General features: G+C 38.6%; 1 protein-coding gene and 1 long non-coding RNA gene across 2 annotated transcripts; one reads left to right on the top strand and one right to left on the bottom strand.

The window, feature by feature from the left end:
* Nucleotides 1-1,605: 1,605 nt before the first annotated feature.
* On the bottom strand, nucleotides 1,606-12,555 carry LOC121884853 (SEC14-like protein 1). Its single transcript, XM_042393900.1, has 16 exons — nucleotides 12,399-12,555; nucleotides 11,961-12,049; nucleotides 9,292-9,441; nucleotides 8,871-9,002; nucleotides 7,951-8,079; nucleotides 7,547-7,766; nucleotides 6,902-7,011; nucleotides 6,435-6,624; nucleotides 5,914-6,002; nucleotides 5,746-5,816; nucleotides 5,465-5,636; nucleotides 4,726-4,860; nucleotides 4,237-4,371; nucleotides 2,958-3,209; nucleotides 2,624-2,802; nucleotides 1,606-2,353 (listed from the first exon to the last, which is right to left on the bottom strand). The coding sequence occupies exons 2-16, from the start codon at nucleotides 12,021-12,023 to the stop codon at nucleotides 2,248-2,250; spliced, it is 2,133 nt and encodes a 710-aa protein (XP_042249834.1). The 5' UTR covers nucleotides 12,024-12,049; nucleotides 12,399-12,555; the 3' UTR covers nucleotides 1,606-2,247.
* Nucleotides 12,556-12,580: 25 nt separating this feature from the next.
* Nucleotides 12,581-15,985, top strand: LOC121884854. Its single transcript, XR_006092415.1, has 3 exons — nucleotides 12,581-12,642; nucleotides 13,842-13,937; nucleotides 15,241-15,985. It is a non-coding gene; the product is annotated as an uncharacterized LOC121884854 (long non-coding RNA).
* The last annotated feature ends 4,945 nt before the right edge of the window (nucleotides 15,986-20,930 follow it).

The raw sequence follows: 20,930 nt of genomic DNA, 5'->3' as shown, positions 1-20,930 counted from the left end.
TCAGCTCACAGGCCTGTTTTCTTTAGAGACAAACTCCAGATAATCTTGTTGTTATATATATATCTGTGGTGCTCATACCATTAAGGAATAACTGCGATGAGATGGCGAAGTGTTGCAAATGCAGAGGTTGAAAGTGTCTTCTGCTGAGAGATTTCTATATGAATCAGTGAGTCTGGAAGACGTTATTTGTCTGTTATTGTAGGAAGCTGACACCAAAAACAATTGTCTTTGCGGGCAGTTAGAAATATTAACCCACATGATTGAAAACAATATGAAATCCTGAAGGTATGTGAGACAAAATACATCTTAAGAGGAAAGAGATCCAAAGAGATCCATAGTCTGAACAGCATGTCACACAAACTGCAAAGATGATATCCTATTTTATGATAATGCACAGCCATTTAAAGTCATTGGTAACTAAATATAACTCTCTACATACCCACTGTGGATGTAAACTTTTGGTTTTCTCTATCTAGTTGAAGGAAATGGGATTACAGGTTCAGATTCAGGTCAATGATATGTTTTTCTGCTGTGTGTGTGTTCTGGTTTAATATAAGGATATGCATTTCTTTATTGGATCAAAGCAATGTACAAACTCTCTTGCTGCCATCAAGTTTTGCAAAACTCAACACAATGAGTTCTTGATGAGGCTGTTTGGGAGTGACTGGACTAATTCTGTGATCTATTTTGGGCTATAGCTTTAACTATTGCAGTTGTGCAACCAATAGTTGTCTTCTCTGACGCAGTTTGTCCATGTTTGGTATTGCTATCAGCTCTCCTTCACAAGGTTGTTTCAGATCAACTGAACAGGTTGAAACATTATTGTGTGATGTATTATTAATGACTTTTCAATCGACTAAGCAAACTGTTTCGACCAGTATAATGGACTTTGCTTTTTGAGCCTGTGAAAGAAAGTAAAAATAATTCAGCCTTAAATCACGTAACTGCTGAAGGAGGGCTTTTAATGGCAAATTAGGCTTATCAGGAGAAAGAGGTGCTGCTATTTATGTGGACAATGTGTGTCTTGGGAGGTCATTAGAACAGGCAGAGTACATTAGTAAATAAGCTGCTGGCAAAGTCAATGCACTTCCTTTTTCTAAGAGACACACCGGCAGGAAGTTAGGCTCCTGTTTAATCAGACCCTCAGAAAAACTCAATCCACCTCACTTCTTATTGTGTTCGGATAAGCAGCAACATGACACAAGTTTTCAAACCAAGAAAAAAAAAACACAGGGAAATTCAATTAAGCTTTCGCTGGAAGCATCTGATAAGTTTATGGAAATTAAAGTTTTATGTAAATCAGTTGTCTGCCTGGCCCTGTGCCAGATCACAAGGGGCTGCGCTATATTGCATTCAAATTAGCTGCCTCAGAAAACTCAGCAGCTATGCCTAACAAGCCCAAAAACAACATTACATGAAATCTAGAGGGTATATTGCATATTTCAAAAGAGATTTCACTCCTTACATCTCACCTATTGTAGTAAAAATGATGACTACCCGATCTCCGCAATCATTCAAAATTACTACTCCACTATAGCACTGCTACTGTAGTCACTTTTTTCTCAAAATTCAGCACAAAGGCACACTCTGGAGATTACGTCCATATTAATTTGTGTAATAAATTCTTTATTCAAGCAATTCTCCTTTGGATTTCTGAGGAAGACCAGTATGAGTGATACATGATGTACTAAATCCACTGCAGATTAGTTGTGAGCAGTTTCTATTACAGAGTACAGTGACATCTTGTGGACAATGGAAGCAACTTCAGGGATAGTATCTGTGCATTGTACACATGGTTTCTACTTTCACTCTCACTATTTAATTTAATGTAAAAACTGCTGTTTGTAAGGTTTCTCCTTTTTCATTTATTCATCCATAAGAATCATAGCAGATGTCCTCCTGAATGTCATCTAACTACAAATCAGATATTTCACATTTGCAATGCACATTTGCATTTGAAAAAAATTGTCCACTACTATTATACTAATACAAAATAACGTCAGTCATCACAGTCACAATAAATGCTACATCAGGTACATAATTCCCAAGACACATTGAAAAATCAATGAAACTTGACTGATCTACTAAAATGAAAAAAAAAAAAAATTCCACAATACTTCTCTCACCTTCAAACGTCAGATCAAATTCTAATTAAAAACCCTCTTTTTGAAGGCATAAGGCACAGTCAGAGGCAGATGTCAGCACATTTAAGGTCATTCTTGCCTTTGGACACCTGCTGAGCAGATGCTACCTTGATATGGTGGAGCTGGCGTGTGATTGGCTAGAGGAAGTAGTGGCAGCACTGAGCTGGGAGAAACCACTATGACTGGACTCCAGACTGGTCATGGATCCCCTGGAAATAACAAAGAAAGACAGAAAATAAATGTTAATTCTCAGTCATGATTCTGCCCAATAAATTATTGTACAAGCCTTTCATGCTCCATAAAAAGTACATATGTGTCAAACGCTATAAAAGTCAAGGGAACATCATTTCCAGAAATATTCCAGAAATGTTACAAACCCACACTAGAGCAGTGCAGCCTGTGTGAAAGACAGCTTCAGTGCAGTATAAAGAAAACATGACACGACCAGAGAAAAGGCTCAGTCAAATAAATAAACTGACCTGAAGTCATGGGAGGCCAGCACCTCTGTGTAGTACATGATTTTACACTTGTGGGAAGAGACCTGCAGAGAGGCCAGCACATCATCTACGCGAGGCAGGCTGGAGGCGGAGCAGGCTGGGGAGCTGTGGAAGCGCCACTGGAGAATGTAGAAGCCCGGCCAGCGTGTTATGTGGGAGCCCTGTTTGAACAGAGGAAATCTGCAGGATCAGTTTGAGGTCTGACTGCTTTGAGGACCAACAGTTTAGCTGAAAATGCTTTAAAAAATAAATAAATAAAAAAAAAGAGTGCAGATAGCTTGCGAATACACTCTTTACATCTCAGCCTGCTTCTCACCTGTACACTCTCCCCCTCCCTGCAGGTGAGGGCCTTCTCCACCAAGCTGTAGTCCTGGCCCAGCACCCAGCTCTTGTCTATCAGCTGGGCGTTGACGGTCCCTAAGGACGTGATGCCATGGGCTCCAAGAGTGTCTTTCTTCGGAGGTTGAGGGGGCCTCTTGGAATGGTAGATGTTGAAGATCACATCGCCTTTAGACACATCAAAGTCCCAGGTGATGACGGAGGAGGCCTCTGTGATCTGGATCAGCATCTGTAGCAGGATGTAAAGAGATTGGGAACACAAAACAGTAGACAGCAGGCCATTAATCACATGGTTTATCTCTTTTGCTGCAAGCGTGCAGTGTAGATTTGTTCCAGCTGGTGGCACCCTAATCCACAGAATATAATATAAACTAGAAATACCACTTCTCGGTTGTATGCTTCCACCAACCAGTCAAGTTGTAGTTTACATCCATGTCTGTCCAGACTCATAATATTTGTAGTGAAGACTTTGAAGGAATTTAATAAAAGGTATTAAGTGTATTTTCCTTGTATGTGTGCTCACATGCTTGGCCAGTAAAGCTGCTTCTGATAGAACACAAAATTGTAGCCATGACAGTAGACAAAGCTTCAGATATGGATGTTGCTGCAAAGAAGCAACAAATTCTAAAACATGGACACTTCACACACATCTTCAACCCAGCAGCACAGAAGATCTATGCAATCACCACAGTTTCAATCTAGTCGCCCAAAATTAGTGTCACCAATTCAGTATCCAACCAAATGTGAAATATGGTCACAATCTCCCCTTCTGTTCTTCCCAGTTATGGCATTCAATAATTACCAGAAAAGTGCTTTTACAGAACATTATGATGTTACAGTGAAGTTGACCTTTGACCTTTTTATATAAAATGTCATCACTTCACCATTTTTTCCTATTAGACATTTGTGTAAAACTTTGTCATAATTAACGTGTGAATTATTGAGTTATGGCCAAAAACAAGTTTTGTGAGGTCACAGTGACCTTGACCTTTGACCATCAAAATCTAATCAGTTCATCCTTGAGTTCAAGTGGATGTTTGTGCCAAATTTGAAAAAATTCCCTCAAGGTGTTACCGAGTTATATCACATTCAAGAGAATGGGACGGATGGGCAGACAACCTGCTAAAAACATACTGCCTCTGGCCAAGGCCACCGGTGTGGAGACATAAAAATGCCCACTTGCTCTGGTAGTCTCATTCTTTGTTGCCTCATTTGTTAATTTGATCCGGGTGCGGCTATAAAAGCCCAGGCTGTACCTCATATGGAGCTCCCTTGAAGATACTGGCACTCTTATAGATGGAGTCAGTCAACAGCCTGTTTTCCTCACTCTCCAGCTCCTCCGCTGTCCTGTATAGAGATTTGGGGACCATACCTCCCTCAGGGATGTCACACTGTGTGAGGAGGGCAGAGGGGAAAAAAACATAAAACTCAAACAATGACAAAAAGAGACAACTCACATTAATGTATGTTAATATGTATAAATGTGTCTGCTCTTATGTAGACAGGAGTTTTACATCATAACACAAAGCACTTAGAGTTATATAATTTGTCTATATTTTTGTTAATGTGTGTGTGAACTGTTCACGTACTTGTACTGTACCAAAATTAGTAGGAACAGCCAATAACACATTTTTATTCTCTAAATTAAATCAGGAGCAAATGGCATGGTGCACATTATTTCACTGTGTCTGCGTGGGCAATGAAATGCACATTTGCAGGTCATTATGCCAAAGAATAAACTTCACCATGGTTTCCCCTCCCAAGAAGTCGGGGATGATCTCTCTGTCTATGTAGTCCACCAAGCCTCCTGGACCCTGGTAGTCATTTCCAGCATAAACAAGGAACTTCTTACGGGTGTTTTCATCAATCAAGGGGCTGACCTGGAAACAAGAGTCCAAGCACTCATCAGAAAACATGAACACAGCAGCAGGTTCGCTGTCAAAATCAATCCATTATTCATATGAATATTATGAATAATAATATTAAATATGATATATTTTCTATTCCATGTGTGTATAAATAGTTCCCAACAAATATATTTCCTACTTTGAGTTTGACACATCTTCATATAGCAACTAAAACAGCTCTGGTTCAAATCCACAAATGTGATGTGTACTACTTTCATTACCGTTATTGTTTTGGTTTATTGTAATATATTGGTGTGCTTGATTTATCTTTATTTCTTTGATGAATACTATTACTACAATATTAACTATTGCATATTTCTATAGCAATGACAAAATGTCTCCCAAGGGACACTGAGTTTTTTTCATATTACAGGGCTATAATTATCTTCATTTGTCAATATTAGTTTGTTATGCTCTTCCTCTCTGTTTCATCTGTTTATCATTTGCTCATATTCGCAATTGATTCACCAACTAAGAGCAATATCAGCATGATGCACTTTACAACATCATGCATTCTACCATAATCAGATGATTAGTGAAAGTCACATCAAATGTAACTGCAGATATTTATTCTCACCAGGGTCCAGATCACTGGAAAAACTCTGGGTGCCCTCAGGATGAGCAGGCGACCCAGAGTCTCTGGGTAGTTGGCCTCTATCACCTCAATGATTCTCAGCAGAGCCTTAACTCCTGGTCTCCACAGGTGACGCATAGTAAGACCCTCCAGATCCACCAGGCAAGTCCAACAACTGACCGGCACAATAACACAGGCATTATATGACTATATACACAAACATGTGTACACCTGATCAGCCATTAATCAAGGAGGCACTGATGAAAGAAAGAATATTAAGGCACCTAATGGGTCGACCAAAGACTCTAGTGTTTTCCTCACAACGCCTCAGTCCCTCCTCGTTGATGGACAGAACCTGGATCACAGTCATCAAGCATTAATGCAATTTAAGATATCTTAAATATGTTTATGTGTATGTTAATGCATAAATCTCATGGATATATTCAAGTCACCTGTCTCAGTAGCACCTCCTCTCCCAAGGCTCGTACCAAACCCTTAATGTCCATTTGACCCAGACGCAAGATATACAGAGGACGGCCATCTAAACACATTTCACACAAAGACATAGACCAATTCACAGATTATATAACAACAGCTAAATCAGCATCATCTTTATGTCTAATTAAAACTGGTGTTTACCATTCATTTAGCATGTGAACATTCAAAGGGCACTTCCTGTGTTCAACCTGGTGCATCAGCTGAGCTGTTAAAACCAATGACTCATTTTCAAACATGGGAGCTACAACAGATGGTGCTCAGACTTCACAGTCAATAATTAACAGGCCATTTCAACCTGTGTGGACTATATAAATACAGAAGACTAAATATTTTTGCCTCTTTATCTTTCACAGGGACTGATAAGAGTACTTTCACTGTAGACAAATCTTAAAACAATAATAGTAACCAGGAAACTAAAATGACAGGCAGATGGAGTCAGGATAACGTACAGTTGGCTGTATTATTCAAGCAATACCTCTGTCATGGTGGTGCCAGCCTCCAGTGTAATAGTCCTGAAGTAGCTGGGGACGGTCCCAGGAGTCTAACAGGAAATCCACCTGATGTTGCTTCCTCCAGGTAAGTGACTGGCACAAGAGCTCCCTGGCTTTGTCGATGTTAAAGTCTCTGGCCCTCAGGAAGCGCAGCACGTGCTGATCCTTTGGAATCTGTACCACAACAGGCAGGAGGTCACGGCGAAAATGTTTTTAAGTTACCAATAAATTCATTTTTTAATTGGTGCAAACCAGCCAAACATTACAAGGCGGCCTATTAGCCAATGCATGCTTGTTAGTACAATTATTTAAATGTGGAAGCAAAAGCTAAACAGTATAGGTTGTGTGAGTGTGTAGAAAATAAATAAATGTGCATTTTACATAACTGCACAAACAGCTCCGTATTCAAACAATGTATATATGTATATAATTATAACAATGTATAAGTGACCTTGCCCTTGTGGGTTTCCTGGAGCCACTGGCGCAGTCGAATAAGACAGCTCTCCTGCAGAGGCGTTAAATCACCTAGGTAACGTCTGATGTAATCAGCATCCAATTTGTCTACAGGCCAAAACACAAAGTTAGCACATATTGCATGCATCACATGGAGACATTAGACACTGTGTGCACCTGAGTGAAAATAATGAAATTAGCTGTGACCTACCAGACAACATGTACATAATGCAGCTAGTTGGCACTGTTTTGTGAGCTAATTTGGCTTAAAATGTTTCTGCTTGCTTGGGCCTGTTTGCTGCCGTTCTTTTTGACACTATTGGTTTTAGCAACACATCAGAGCATGGTTTAGTAACACAGGAATAGAGGTGCTATTAATCCTGTTGTAAAAATTGCTGTGGTCTTTTTAATTTACAGGTACAAGCATACAGCATATTCAGCTTTTAAAATGCTTTCGAATCAAGAATAATTTTGCTGTTATCATAACTATCTCAGTCCTTTCACTAAACGTTTGTACTGTGAACCAGTTAATACAAAAGGATAGTTCACATTACACACATCTTTTGCATTCATACACTGCACTTTTGTGTTGTGTGTTGGCTGCTATTCTGTAGTTTATTGTGACTAGTGAGTAAACACTGACCATCAGGGGAACCAGCCACTAGCTCTGTGGGGCCGACAGTGTCTTTATTGGACAGCCCATCCTTGGCACTGTTGACAGGGATGACTCTGGTACTAGAGGCCGGTGGCAGCTGGAGCCTGGCAGCAGCAGTGTGAGAGACAACAGGGGGTGTCCAAGGAGGTATGTAAGTTATTCCCTCCTCCTCCAGCTCTCTGAGGTAGTACTCAACAATTTCTTTACCCTAAAACATAGGAAGAAGATGAGACTTTGGGTTAATGTGACTGTTTAGATCACAGTATTTGAGGCCAGCATGGATTAATTCAATTTATCAACAAAACAACACAACAGATTATAGAACACATATATTGTAGGCATGTGCGTCAACAAAGCTTCATATCGTTAACAGTAAGTTCAAAGATACAAACCTTTTTAATGCTACTAGCATACTGTTTCATCGCTATCTTCTCCGCTGAGCTCTCAAAGCCAAAAAAGGACTTAATGTCCAGACTAGCTGTCTGTTCGAAGCATGTCCAGTTCTCATTTTCTGGATGAACCTACGTAGGAGGACAAAAATGTGTGATAGATGCTGAAAATTCAAACTCAGCATGTTATTTTTTATGTCACAAAAAGCACAAAATCAGCAATAAAATACAATACAAAATTTGAAGCCTCCAGTGCACATACACTTGCAGTGTAGTTATAAGTGAATTACAGTAGGAGACATCTGGTGTCCAGGAGTTAAACTTTTCAAATGAACAATATTTGTAAATTCATAGATTCTGGATTTATGAATCAGGAAGAAGGTCCTTTTAAGAGTTTTTAAACAAGGTAATTTTTTTTTTGAAAAAACATATCGGACACAAATTATTAATCAAAGCAGATTATTTTTGAATGTCTTAAAGCATGTCTGGGGGTATCCTTAGGTTAATTTTTAAGTGACAGGTTTATCACATACAGCAGAAATGATATAACTGGTGGGGGATATGTTGTGGAAAATCAAGAGAATTTAGTGGGGTGGGTATTACAATGACTCCACCTGCTGACACAAGTGATTAGTGTATTTGGCACACTGTAAGAGGATGATGAAAATGAATGAAATTACATTCCTGCAGTGAATAGAAAAGCCGGATTTTTACACATGCAGCAGTAAGGACATGTATTCGACTATGACTTCTAACTTGCTGCTTGCTGTGTCAGCATATACTGTATTACCTTTATGTAGGGCTCTGTTCCACCTAAACAGCACTTGTAAAATCATTATCCAAAAACAATAAAACAAATAACAACAAAGAAATAAAACTCTCCTCCCAAGCACCCGATTATCTTGTTTGACTATGAAGCTCACCGTGTAGTTGCAGCACTCGTGTACAATGACTCTGCTGGAAAAGGTCTCGTTGCGGACCTCAATGTGAAGCGTCCTGTCTCTGCGATTCAGAGTGTTCTTCTGGATGAAGTACAGGTAGTCTACACCAGCCATCTACATGCAGAAAAACACAAAATTCAAATGGTTTACACCAGGAAATACAACACTTCTGATGTCATAATTTGTGCGGGTGTTTTGCATTCTGCTGTTTTGTCCATTTGTGTACATGCATTCTAATGGGACAATGCCACAAAATACCAACTTAAAAAGGACCATTCATTGAAATAGCCTTGACAAAAAAAATCATATTTTGGTTCTTCCAAAGGAAGCATTATATCTGATTATAGACACTGTTATGATTGTTTCATTGGCTTTGATCAGTAAAAGGTCAGAGGAAAGGTACCCGTTTAAGAAGTCGTGGGGCATCAACTTCGATCGTACAGCGCCTCTCAGTTACCAGTGTAGATTCATCTTCACTTTGGCTCTCACTGATGATCTCGCTGTCTACAAACACTGGGATCAAGGGGCTCTTCGGGAACCTCCTCACATAGGCCTGAGAGAGATAAATAAATCACATTTCAAAGAAAATTACCCATAGATGATTATAGATTCACTAGTGTTAATTACAGTATGTTGAGTTCTTTAAGACATTTGATTTCCTTTGCTGATTTGAATGACAGTTGCACTTGTATTTGCCCTAAAAGGAACATGATTTCCTTGTCAGGCTAGGATGCATTTAATTTTTAATGGCTTTAACAAATTATATTAAAAAATATTAAAATTATATTAAAATGTTATGGGTTCTGCACAGCAACAGCCTGCAGCTGCAGCAGCTTTTTTACAAGCGTGACGGCTTTGCATTTTACTGCCAACAGCTTACTGTATGACCATCTGTTCAAGCCAATTCACCAGGCCTCACCTGTCAATATTGATTGAATCGCTGTTAGGCAGCTCCCGGATATGCTAAATATCGGACCTTATGCTGTGTGCATCAAAGCACTGACCTTTAAGTCCTCAGTCTGGGTAACTAGCAGCAGTGCAGTTTTTGCTGAGAAACTATTGACAAATAACAGAAGGTAATATGGAGAGCTGCCTGTTTAATGGTTTAGAATAACAATTGATTAGTTCACAGTGGAGTAGAAAACCATTACTAACACTCTGGGATACCCTGATACCCAGATGTCCTGTTGCCTGTGGCTCAAAAGATTTTAAATGTTTGTAGAGCTAAACCGACTGTACTGGCAATAAAAAATAGACCACAAGCATTGACATGCAGTGAAATGGAACAAGTCAAAAACAGCAACAGTTGTTCCTCTTCAAATTCACACACATGCACACACACACACACACACACACATTCTGCTTGTACAGTACTAATACAGCACAGCATATGAGCAGTCTAATCAATAAGATGAAATTATTAATGAGAGAGGATTCCTTGGTAAATAAGCATCATTGACTGGTGTTGTGGAACAAAAACAAACAACATGTTTCACTGATTGCAGACAAACGGAAATCTCTGTCCTAATTATTCCCCTCAGAGCTATAAGAATAACTGTCAGTGGCATGATCAGTCAGGGGACTAATGAGAAAGCACGGAGACAAATGTGAGCAGTGGAGGTGGTAGACTATTCACTGGATTCTCTCCTTTATGAAATCGAGACCTAAATCTTTTCACAAAAGGCTTATTTTATTTAGACCATTTTCAATTACCTGCACTGACGCAAGAGGACTTTCATGGAAAAGTATCAAACGAAGCTTATGTAGGTGTTAACTTGGACTGAGTGGTGACTGAGTCACCACACAGTGCAGTTATAGCCTGCAGAGCAAAGTGTCACTGCAGCATCACGGTCTTTACCCCACTCTGAGGATATTGCATAAGCCTTTGGCTTAATATATAACTGCACAGAATGAGAATCAACAGCAAGATACTGTAAAACTGGGTGAAAACAGATTGTCATGGTAATGCACATCTACAGTATTTTACTCTTGCCATACTTACCTGTCATACTGCTTCACAATGACTTCCTGTTCCTACACAAATTTAAAGCATTCAGTTGCAGGTTGAAGGTGAAGAAAGCAATTACAAAGATATGTTCCACTCAAGGACAGCAAGGTTTGCACCTCATATGGTAAAAAATGTTTGGAATTTGGGATCTTTGTTGCTATTACAGTGGATTTCCTGTTATGGACTGTTGAACGCTGCTGCAATTTGGCTGGTATAAAAAGCAGGCCTTGGATTTGGTGGGACTAACATCAAAATCTATCAACAATTACAGTAATATAGCTGGAAAAAATGTTGCTGTCCAACTTCATTGTGATTTCTGCTTATCTCAGTGTTCCGTCATCTGTATTGTGTCAATTGTTCACAGGAATAAAATAGAACAGATGCTTCTATATGTCTGTCTTTAACAATACTTTATGCATATTAATCCAACATCTAGACCTGTTGTGGAGGTAAACAATATAAAAAGGTCAGTCTGCCATTGAATAAAAATGAAAAAAAAAAAAAAACCCTTTCATGTGCAAGGTGCTTTAGATGCAACGTTTAATAAGCAGCAGCCTGCTGTAGATTACTGAAGGCTGAACAATTACCACTGCATGAGAGATGGGGAGATAGGGTGTACAGTATATTCTGTCTGCTCAGTCATTACACAACATTTATTGCAGGTAAATGTATTTCAGGAATGATACAGGTGACCCTCAGAGGCAGACAGGCAACGCTGGAGACAATTAGCAGTTTTATGAAAGTGTCTGGTCTCCTGTAAAATGCCACAAATGAACCCTCAAGTGAAAACTCCGCATTTATATGAATTTTTATATTATTTTTATATTTTAGATTTAACATTGAGTTTTCAATTAAAGCAAAAGTAGAGTATGTTTAAGGAGTGCAGGGGTGAAAGCTCCACTGGCTAGAATAGATCAGACACACACAAATCCCCAATTTAGTTATGTAAGAGCCTGCAGACTAATGAGACTCATATCCACTTATGTCTTATGTCTTTTATGTCACATGAGTTGAGAGGTGACAGACACTTTACATGGATCATTCAATACAACCACACTACTCACCGCCATTATTAACTCAAATGGATGCTTGTAGACCCGGACAGGAGACTGGTATTCCTGCACCATGGTTGCAGCTCATTTACCAGCAACCTCTGTTAAATAACCACAGATACAACATCATGTCACAGCAAGATAAGAAGTTTAAAAAGTATGACAGCACTTTACACAGCTAATTGTAGTGTTCCCATGCCATAAAAAGTTCACTTTGTATCAGTTGACCAAAGGGTCAGATAGGGACAAAAAGAGCAAATATATGATTATGTTGAGTTAAACTGCCTGTTTGTAATAAACTGTAGTCTGCATAAGAAGTTAACCGGCATCCTTAAATTATGTAAAGTATCCAGAGTTTGTTATTGTTAAAACTGTGAAGGTACATACGGTACTTTGAAACACTGTACAGGGCCTGAACAGCGAAAAAAAAAAGAGACAAACTTGACTTACAGCGGTTTTGAATCCTGAATGGTGGATTTATGTTGCGTCAATGTAGCTCAACTATCTCAATGTTATCCACACCGTCAGCTGAGAGAAGAAAATATAGTTCCCCGCATTGTAAACTGTAAAACGAAAAACAGCTTACAACATTTGTCAGTGTGCAGCCGTGTGACTGTTAACTCCGCCTCTTTCAGACAAACAGGAAGCCTGTGTGTCAAACTTTGCAGCTCTGTAATAGAAAGCCGCGTTATCGGTAAGGGCTAAACACTGCTTTGTCACATTTCTAACCAATGTGTTAACCTCAGTTAGCCTCCAATATTAATTTAAAAAAAGTTATATTCACAGCAGACTGATAATTTGAGGTCAGGATTGACAGAGGGGGGCGCTGTGCCAGATGTGACAGAAGTGAGAAATGGTTGAAGAGAGTTCATCATAAAAATTCCATAAAGAAAATTGTTGGCCTTATTCACTCTCATTTTTCTCACTTTAAGGAAGCCCAAACCCAAAACGCTGTTAGACAAAAGATTATTTATACCCACACATATACAGTCCCTGTCCTGATCTAAACACCAGTATCCCAAATATGAGTCCAAGGACCACATAAGAAATAAATATTCTTTCCTTAAAAAACTTATATTGTGATTAATATGATCATAATTACATCAATTACACATAGTTACACGTGTTTTAATTTACAAACTGATTAGTGCAGCACAGCACTCTTGAAGTGTACCTGTGATTTCTAGGTTTAAATTTGACATAGGCTATTATCCAAATTAAAAACTATAATTTACAATCTTAAACTTATAATTCACTATTAATTGCATTCTTAAAGAGAATGATGGACAATCAAGATTTAAACCGATACTATCATTAACTAACTCCATTAATTAGTTGCTGACTTAAGACTCATGTAATTCATGTTTGTGATTTTAAACTTAGATTAATTAGTTTTTAGTAATTAGATAAACATTTCTTCAGCTTCGACCCTGCAAAATACACCACACCTGACTCCTACTCTTCACCTTGTTGATGGTAAGGCCACAATATAATGGCCTCATGTTGCTTTTTGATGTTCAGTTTTCACCTACATTAAATTCTGGGTCATCTACTGTGTAATCTACTGTGGGTGCATAGTATCATAGCTTTGTCACTGCTAAGTTTCTTAATCCTTAGATAGATCTTTGCAACCTACAGCCCCATTGTAATATTGATTTATAATTTTAAATATAAAGTATGTAGGAAAACCTGGAATATGACATGCTGAAATATGTTTGTCACAAAAACAACCCAGTCAATTGTGCATCTACAGGTTAAGAATTCATCCTGCAAACCTATCACAAATCACTATGTAGTTCTGTCCTTTTCATAGTTATCTCTTACAGTGACTGACAATAACATGCAACATTATTTAGTAGAGGTTTTTGCTGTCTTTTTACTGCCTCACATTAGCTGTTCCAGTAAGATGCAGCTGGCCCTGCATTGAGACTCCTGAAGCAGCATCTGGGGGGGAAATTCAAAGCTACTGATCTGGCAGCCTACAAAAAGGTACCGGAGTCCAGTGGGGGACATCCTGGGAGGGGGAAGTGGAGTTCAGATAAGCTCTTTTTCCTAATCAGCCTCAGCCTCATGTTACCATGAAGCAAGCTGTTCTCAGCAACTGTCCCCCACACAGTTTCGGGTAAATCTGTGCCACCTTTCTGCAAATGCACAATCGCTCTGGTCTGTCTCACAAAATACTAGAAAAGATGCAAGATTTGGGTTCTTTCTCTCAGCTAGGCTTTACTTTGTCAGTTATGGCAATAAACCATATTGCTTTTTTGTGTTATCTTGAACAGTTTACCTTTTTTTAAAAAAATATACAGTTACAAAAAACACCTGACGAACACATTGTCAATTCCAATGACATACACTGTATGTCAAGGCTGATCTTTTTCTACAGGCCATTCTCAAGATTTCTTCCTTTTTTTCCTGAGTGGGTGTTTTTGGTTGTTTTCTCTGAGGGCATTTAGGTTTGAGTGTCATCTCCAGTTATACTCTAATTATGATCAAGGGCCATACAAAGCATCCTTGGCTCTAATATGACAAAAGAGATTACTTTGAAATTCATATCCTGACATATCCTGCGCCGCCTAGTCGAAGGCTATAACAAACACAAGGACTCATCTATTCCCCCGATTTAATTAATCACCTACATTCTCCGTTGTTTGTGGTAATAGTAGTCCAGCTGATGCAAACTGCAAAAGAAAAAGGTGAATGCTGAAGTTTTCTCTTAGCTCAGCTCATCACCTCTCTCAGCTCCTTTTTTTTAGAATCCTCTTGGCTCTCCTGTCTAATTAACTCTAATAATGACTAAAGCATATTGGATATTTCTCTCCTGAACACTGCCCAGATTTCACATTGACTTCACACACCTCAGACACTGTTAAGAGCTGAAACCTCAATACCAATAAATCTCATGGAGATTATGCAGCTATATAGCTTTTATTCATGCATCGGTAATTCAGAGCATAAATAAACCTCTTTTCATCAGCTGTTCAGCTACAGTAATAAAAGAATAATGAGAACAGAGAGTAGGCGCTGTTAAATGAAATTCTTACATTACCAATATTACAAGCAGTGACTCATAAATATAAAGACTATGACCTCCAGTTAGTGATCATTACAAAGCAAATAGGCACAAATATTAACCAAAAATCTAGACACATTGTTGCTGTTTCCAGTGTTTCCAGTGTTTCCAGTGCTTCCAGTGTTTCCAGTGTAATGCAAACGAATGAGTAAAATGCAGATGAGCTTACTTGTGGCTATACAGCTCCTGAAACTTTGCTGTTTTCCTTCTCTGTTTCTCCAGGGGAAGGCACCTCGGGGAAGAAGTCCATTTAAATTAAAATGGAGGCCAATTCAGAAAAAAAGGAATAATCGACTGAGCTTTGAGGAATCTGAGATGATTCATGAATTTCAGACCAACACCGAATTTATCCAGAAGCCTCAGGGTTTAGCAGCATGAATTAGATCATTTTAAATTCAGTTAAGGTACCCCCCTGACCTATTCATGCAACTTTCAACACCCTGAAAAAAATCCTCATTGAAGTGTGTGTGTGTGTGTGTATTTATTTTGAAAAGAATAGGAGAAAGTAGTCTAGAGGATTGTGTGTTGATCTGCATCACAGCTCATGATGCAGATCAACACATTAGTACAAAGTTAACCAAGAGAGGCAGACCAAGACAAAGAACACATTGCTACTCGCTTATTCCAATATTCCTCGAAGGTATGAGGCAAGTGAATAGCAGTATTTCTAAGTTATACTTCATTAGTCTTCACTTCTTGTTGACAAGTGAACACATTTTTTATTGCTGGCATTGCACGGCAGATTGCACACATTTTGTTTGTCATGATAAGAGGGTATTTAAGTAATCTGTCAACCGGATGCACGATGTAAAAGTTTGTGATGTCTGAGATTAAATGTATTGAATAACAAGTGAAAGCTGCAGGCAATTAGACTTCAAAGTGGCGATTCCGCTCTGACTGCTTGAAAAGGTTTCACAAGAGGTTTAATGGGTGCAACCCTCCATCGGCTCACTTTTCTATTTTTGTTTTCTAGTTTGGATTATTTTTGTGCTATTATCAAATTGGAATATTTACTCAAATAAAAAAATGAACAAAAAATGAATTCATTAATCCTCCATGCAAATATCTACAAAGTCAGAAACACACATTCCCTAATGAAAACTCTTTTATCCACTGTAATGGACAGTTGATCTGAAGATTTGCCAGCTGGTCGGATGAAACATCACACACTTAGTGTGACGGCATAAAGGTCAAACTACAAGGAGTGAGTGTGGGCAGTTTATTAGTGATTCAACCGCTGCCAGGTCCTCAGAGGGATTTTCTTTTATTTGAGTTGGAAGGTTGTAGGTTAGATAGGATAGCAGTGGCAGTAATGTCATGCTGGGTAAACACCATTAACATGGTACATTATGAGAAATCTGTCAGTTCAACTGTTTTTTTTTCACACTTCTCTCAGATGGGGGTGTTGTTCATTTACTGTCCACTTGAGGTCCTCAGTCCATAACCAACCATTGGAAGATGAAAAAAAACAAACAAACAGGGAATTAAATGGATAAAATAACTCATATAATTACATACACATATACATATATATATACATAAGCATTTTATAAGTAAGTGGAAGGTTTAAGAAAAGATGCTGGTGAGAACACATGACCATCATACCAGGATATTCCTTAAACTTCATGTCTGTCAGTCCTCATGGTACATAAAGAACACCAGACTAAAGCATCTTCTCTTAGGCTTCACCCGTAAGCACAGCCTGCAGCTCCACCAGACTGGCCAATGTCAGATTAACATTTAAATTCAGAGCACCTCCAGAATGTCTCTGAAGTGCCATGTAGAGTAAGACACCGGGGCCCGTCATAGAATAAGGGTCAAAACAAAGCAAAACAAAAAAGAAAATCAAAGCATCTGGCCAGTACATACACATTAAGTGATGGCTCAGAAAAAAAGTGTAGCAGTATAAGAAGCTTTGTACACCACCAAATATAGCAATAATACAGTATAAAAGAGTGTGATGTGAACACGACAGCAGATAACACATGGACCTGCACATGCACAGAATCTGCTCTGATGGTTTTACATGCATTTTTTCCTGTAAGAGCCATCTGAACCTCAGGGATTTTTTGTTATTGGGTATTTTATTGAAGTGGGAAGAAATCGTGTAACTATTTAATTCAACTGGTGCAATATAAATGCAATGGCTGAGATATTCTGCTGGGTTTTTAAGAGCGAAATTATTCCCTTCCCTGGTCTCTTCCACCCCCACACACTAACCCTGTGTATTAGTGCTGTGCTTTTGGTTGAGCGCACTCATGGATCTAATCTTAAAGCATTCTGGTTGGTGAGGAAAGAAAAACAAACCAACATGATGTGAATTTTTGAGCTTGACTGGTAAAAATAGATCATTGTCATGTCCTAATTAGGACCAGACTTGGTGTAGAGTTGTATCAGCCCAAAATTAATATACTGACATGTTCATTTACACAGCGAAAAGAAGCCTCTGACAACTGCCCCTCATCTAGACTTCATTAAGATAGCATATACTTCTGAGTGTGCAGAGTATTAATTTTTTTTTTTACAGGTTAGGTTATATTTCTGTCTTGCAGAAAGCAGCATGAGTGCCACCTCTTGTTGTCACCTTGAAGCATTTTTTGAACAAAGCATAAAGAACAACACATCTAGCCCTTCAAACATCAGCACGGTCACACTTTCCTGTAACTGTGGCACAAGAGCTCACATGCAAAGGGTAATGAAATACATCGCATGCACCCCCCCTGTAAAAACCCTACATCAAACAGCGCCAGCTTCTAGTACACCCTAAGGATAAAAATCAAAACAGAGACGAGAAATGAGATGTGATTTATGAAATCCCATGCCTCTCATCTAAGAAGAAAAAGAGATTCTTGTAGTGCATATTCGTTCAAAGAAACATCAATCAGAACAGGAAAACTTAAAATTAGCTCTCTAAAAATCACCATAAGACAGAAAATCATGTTATGGCCTGGGAGCGAGCTAAAATAATTACATCTGAGGGCAATACATTCTAACATTGGATTAAAGATCTGCCTAATTTTAATTTTAACTCTGCAAATTCTATTCAAAATTAGTGACCCCCTTACCTATGTAAGTCTCTAGCTATCCTTGACAGTATGATTCTTTGTCCACTCCAGTCCATGTAAATCATAGACCTCCCCCATCATTAATGAAAGCAACTGTGAGGAGGTGTAACCATAGTTATTTAATATCCATTATTTACCTACTATGTCTGTTAAACATAAGATCCCTCTCTTTCATCTGTCATGAATGTATGCTGTCCAACTGCTTAGATATGTTTATGATCACTGAAACCTGGATATGTCAAGGAGATGCTTCATCACTAATTGAAGCAACTCCTCCTGGCTACTCACATCTTAATCATCTCAGGCTATCGGGGCATGGAGGTAACCTAGCAGTCATTTTCAAGAAGAAACATAAATGCTCTCCAACTTCCATATTCCTCAGCTGAATATCTCAGCTTTTAGGTCACAAGTAAAACCCCTAACCTTTTGTTTTAGTCTATAGACCACCTAAACCAAATCCAACTTTTTTGCTGGAGTTCTCAGAGCTTCTATCTCTTATCATAACACTGTATGACAGAATTCTGCTTTTATGTGATTTTAATATCCATGTATGTTGCCCCTCCAACTAGGGATGTGCAGAGGGTAAAATTATTTGTATTTGTATTTGAATAAAAGTGGAAAGAGGCTTAAAAATCCTGTATTTGTTTTTATTAGGCTTTTAATTTTAGAAAATTGAAGTGTTACAATAAGTGTTCATGAATAAATTATCTTACGATGGAGGTCCCCACACTGGGTCTCGAACTGGAGTCTCCCAGATCATAGACGACTACACTGACTACTGAGCTAAAACATCATTCATTGCTTCATTGCAGGCAGACCTCTACCTATTTATACACCCATAACACAGAGACAGCACACTGTGCAAATATTCACAAAAAAACCCATTATTTGTGCTTTGCCGAATAACGTATTTGTATCCTGGCACACCCCTACCTCCAACACCATAGCAAGAGAATTCCTGAACTTATTCAATCATTTGGTTTCTTTCAGTCCATCAGTGGTTATACCCACTAGGTCACACTTTAGACTTGGTACTGTCATCTGGCTTTGTTCTCATAGACCTGGCTGTAGAGGACACTGGTATGGCAGATCATAACACTGTTAGCTTTAAGGCTAGGGTGTCTGTCTCTGCTTCAGATTTATGCACCCCATTTAGATCTCTCACCAATGAAGAGCTAGTTGGTAATTTTAACAGTGCTTGTATAGCTATCTTAGACTCTATTGTACCTCTGAGAGACAAGAAATCTAAATCTAGAGCCCTGCCCTGTTCTAATGAACACACTCAGGCTCTGAGACATGTCTGTAGGAAGGCTGAAAGATCATGGAAGGCAAATAAACTACAAGTTAACTTTTAACTGAAAATTAACTGAAATTTTGAGAGAATACATGTGCATATATCAGACGGCAGTTAAGGAAGCAAGATCATCCTATTTCTCATATCTCATCTCTTAGAACTGCCATCCACAGTTTTATTCAATGTAATTCAACATGTCACCAACTCTCCTGCTAGCCATGAGATCGAATCCTCCCCTGAAAAATGTGATGAATTTCTAAAGTATTTCATCAATAAAATCTTTTATTAGGCTCCAGATTACACCGCAGGGTGGCGACCCTTTATCGGTCCCATCACTGGTTCACCAGTAATTTAGTCATCTCACCCACTTTGAACCCATATCTCTTCCATCCTTAGAAGAGATAATTATACACTTGAAACCCACATCATGTCCCCTAGATATCATACCCACTAAGTTTCTATTACAGATCTTTGACTTCCTTGGCACATACATCTTATATATCATAAATAGCTCGCTGGCTAGTGGTTGTGTTACTTCTTATTTCAAACAAGCCATTATCCAACCACTTTTAAAGAGAACTAATCTTGATCCCCTGGACTTCAATAGTTACAGACCAATCTCCAAATTAACATTACTTAGTCTTAGAAAAAATAGTAACATCTCAGTTAATATTGTTAATGAAAAGCAATAGTTGGGTTTCCAACCAAATGTATTGCAAATTTTGACCAAATTTTCAGAAAATTGGCAAAAGAAAATATAAATTTATGTGTGTTTCCATCCACTACTGTTATGCGAGGGTGCAATGAGATGATGTGATTAAAAGAGTGCCAGTCAAACAATACATAGTGGCGTTTCATTGCTGTTTCCCATGGCATTTATGTTTGTTTCTTGTATTAATTCAAAGAATGTTGCAGTCACCTCATCAGTCCACACATTTTTCATCTCTCCAGTGGAGTGGAAGCTTGAGTGACATTTAAAGAACCAGTGTATAGGATTTAGTGGCATCTAGTGGTGAGGTTGCAGTTTGTAACCAAATGAATACACCTCTCCTCACCCTCCCCTTCCAAGCATATAGGAGAAACTACAGTGGTCACAAAACAAAAAGAACACTCTAGAGCCAGTGTTTTGTTACTGTAGAAGCAGGGTGATGCAAAATGGCAGCCTGTGTAGAAGGGGACCCTTTCCTTATGTAGATATAAATAGCTTATAGTTTTATGTGCAAACTGAAAATGTGTATAAAAACAGGTGGATGGAAACCTAATGACATTTTTGAGAAATTTAAATCTGGTTTTAGATCTCATCATAGCACAGACTGCCCTTTTGAAAGGTGCTGCATTTGACCATAGCATCTTGCTCAGTCACCTCGAGAAGTGGGTCAGCATCTGACTCTGCCCTTCAAATCATATCTCAACCGCAGAATATTCTCACTATTTGTAATGCTTCATCTTTAACTGCCCATTTTACCTTTAGGGCGCCATAAGACTCAGTCTTAGGTCCATTAGTATTTTCAGTACACGCTTCCAGTCAGGGACATTATTCATAAATATAAAAT

Source organism: Thunnus maccoyii, chromosome 18 (genome assembly GCF_910596095.1).
Source record: "Thunnus maccoyii chromosome 18, fThuMac1.1, whole genome shotgun sequence".
Lineage (NCBI taxonomy): Eukaryota > Metazoa > Chordata > Actinopteri > Scombriformes > Scombridae > Thunnus > Thunnus maccoyii.
The sequence above is the reverse complement of the archived record's forward strand: the minus strand, read 5'-3'. Positions and strand labels throughout refer to the sequence as shown.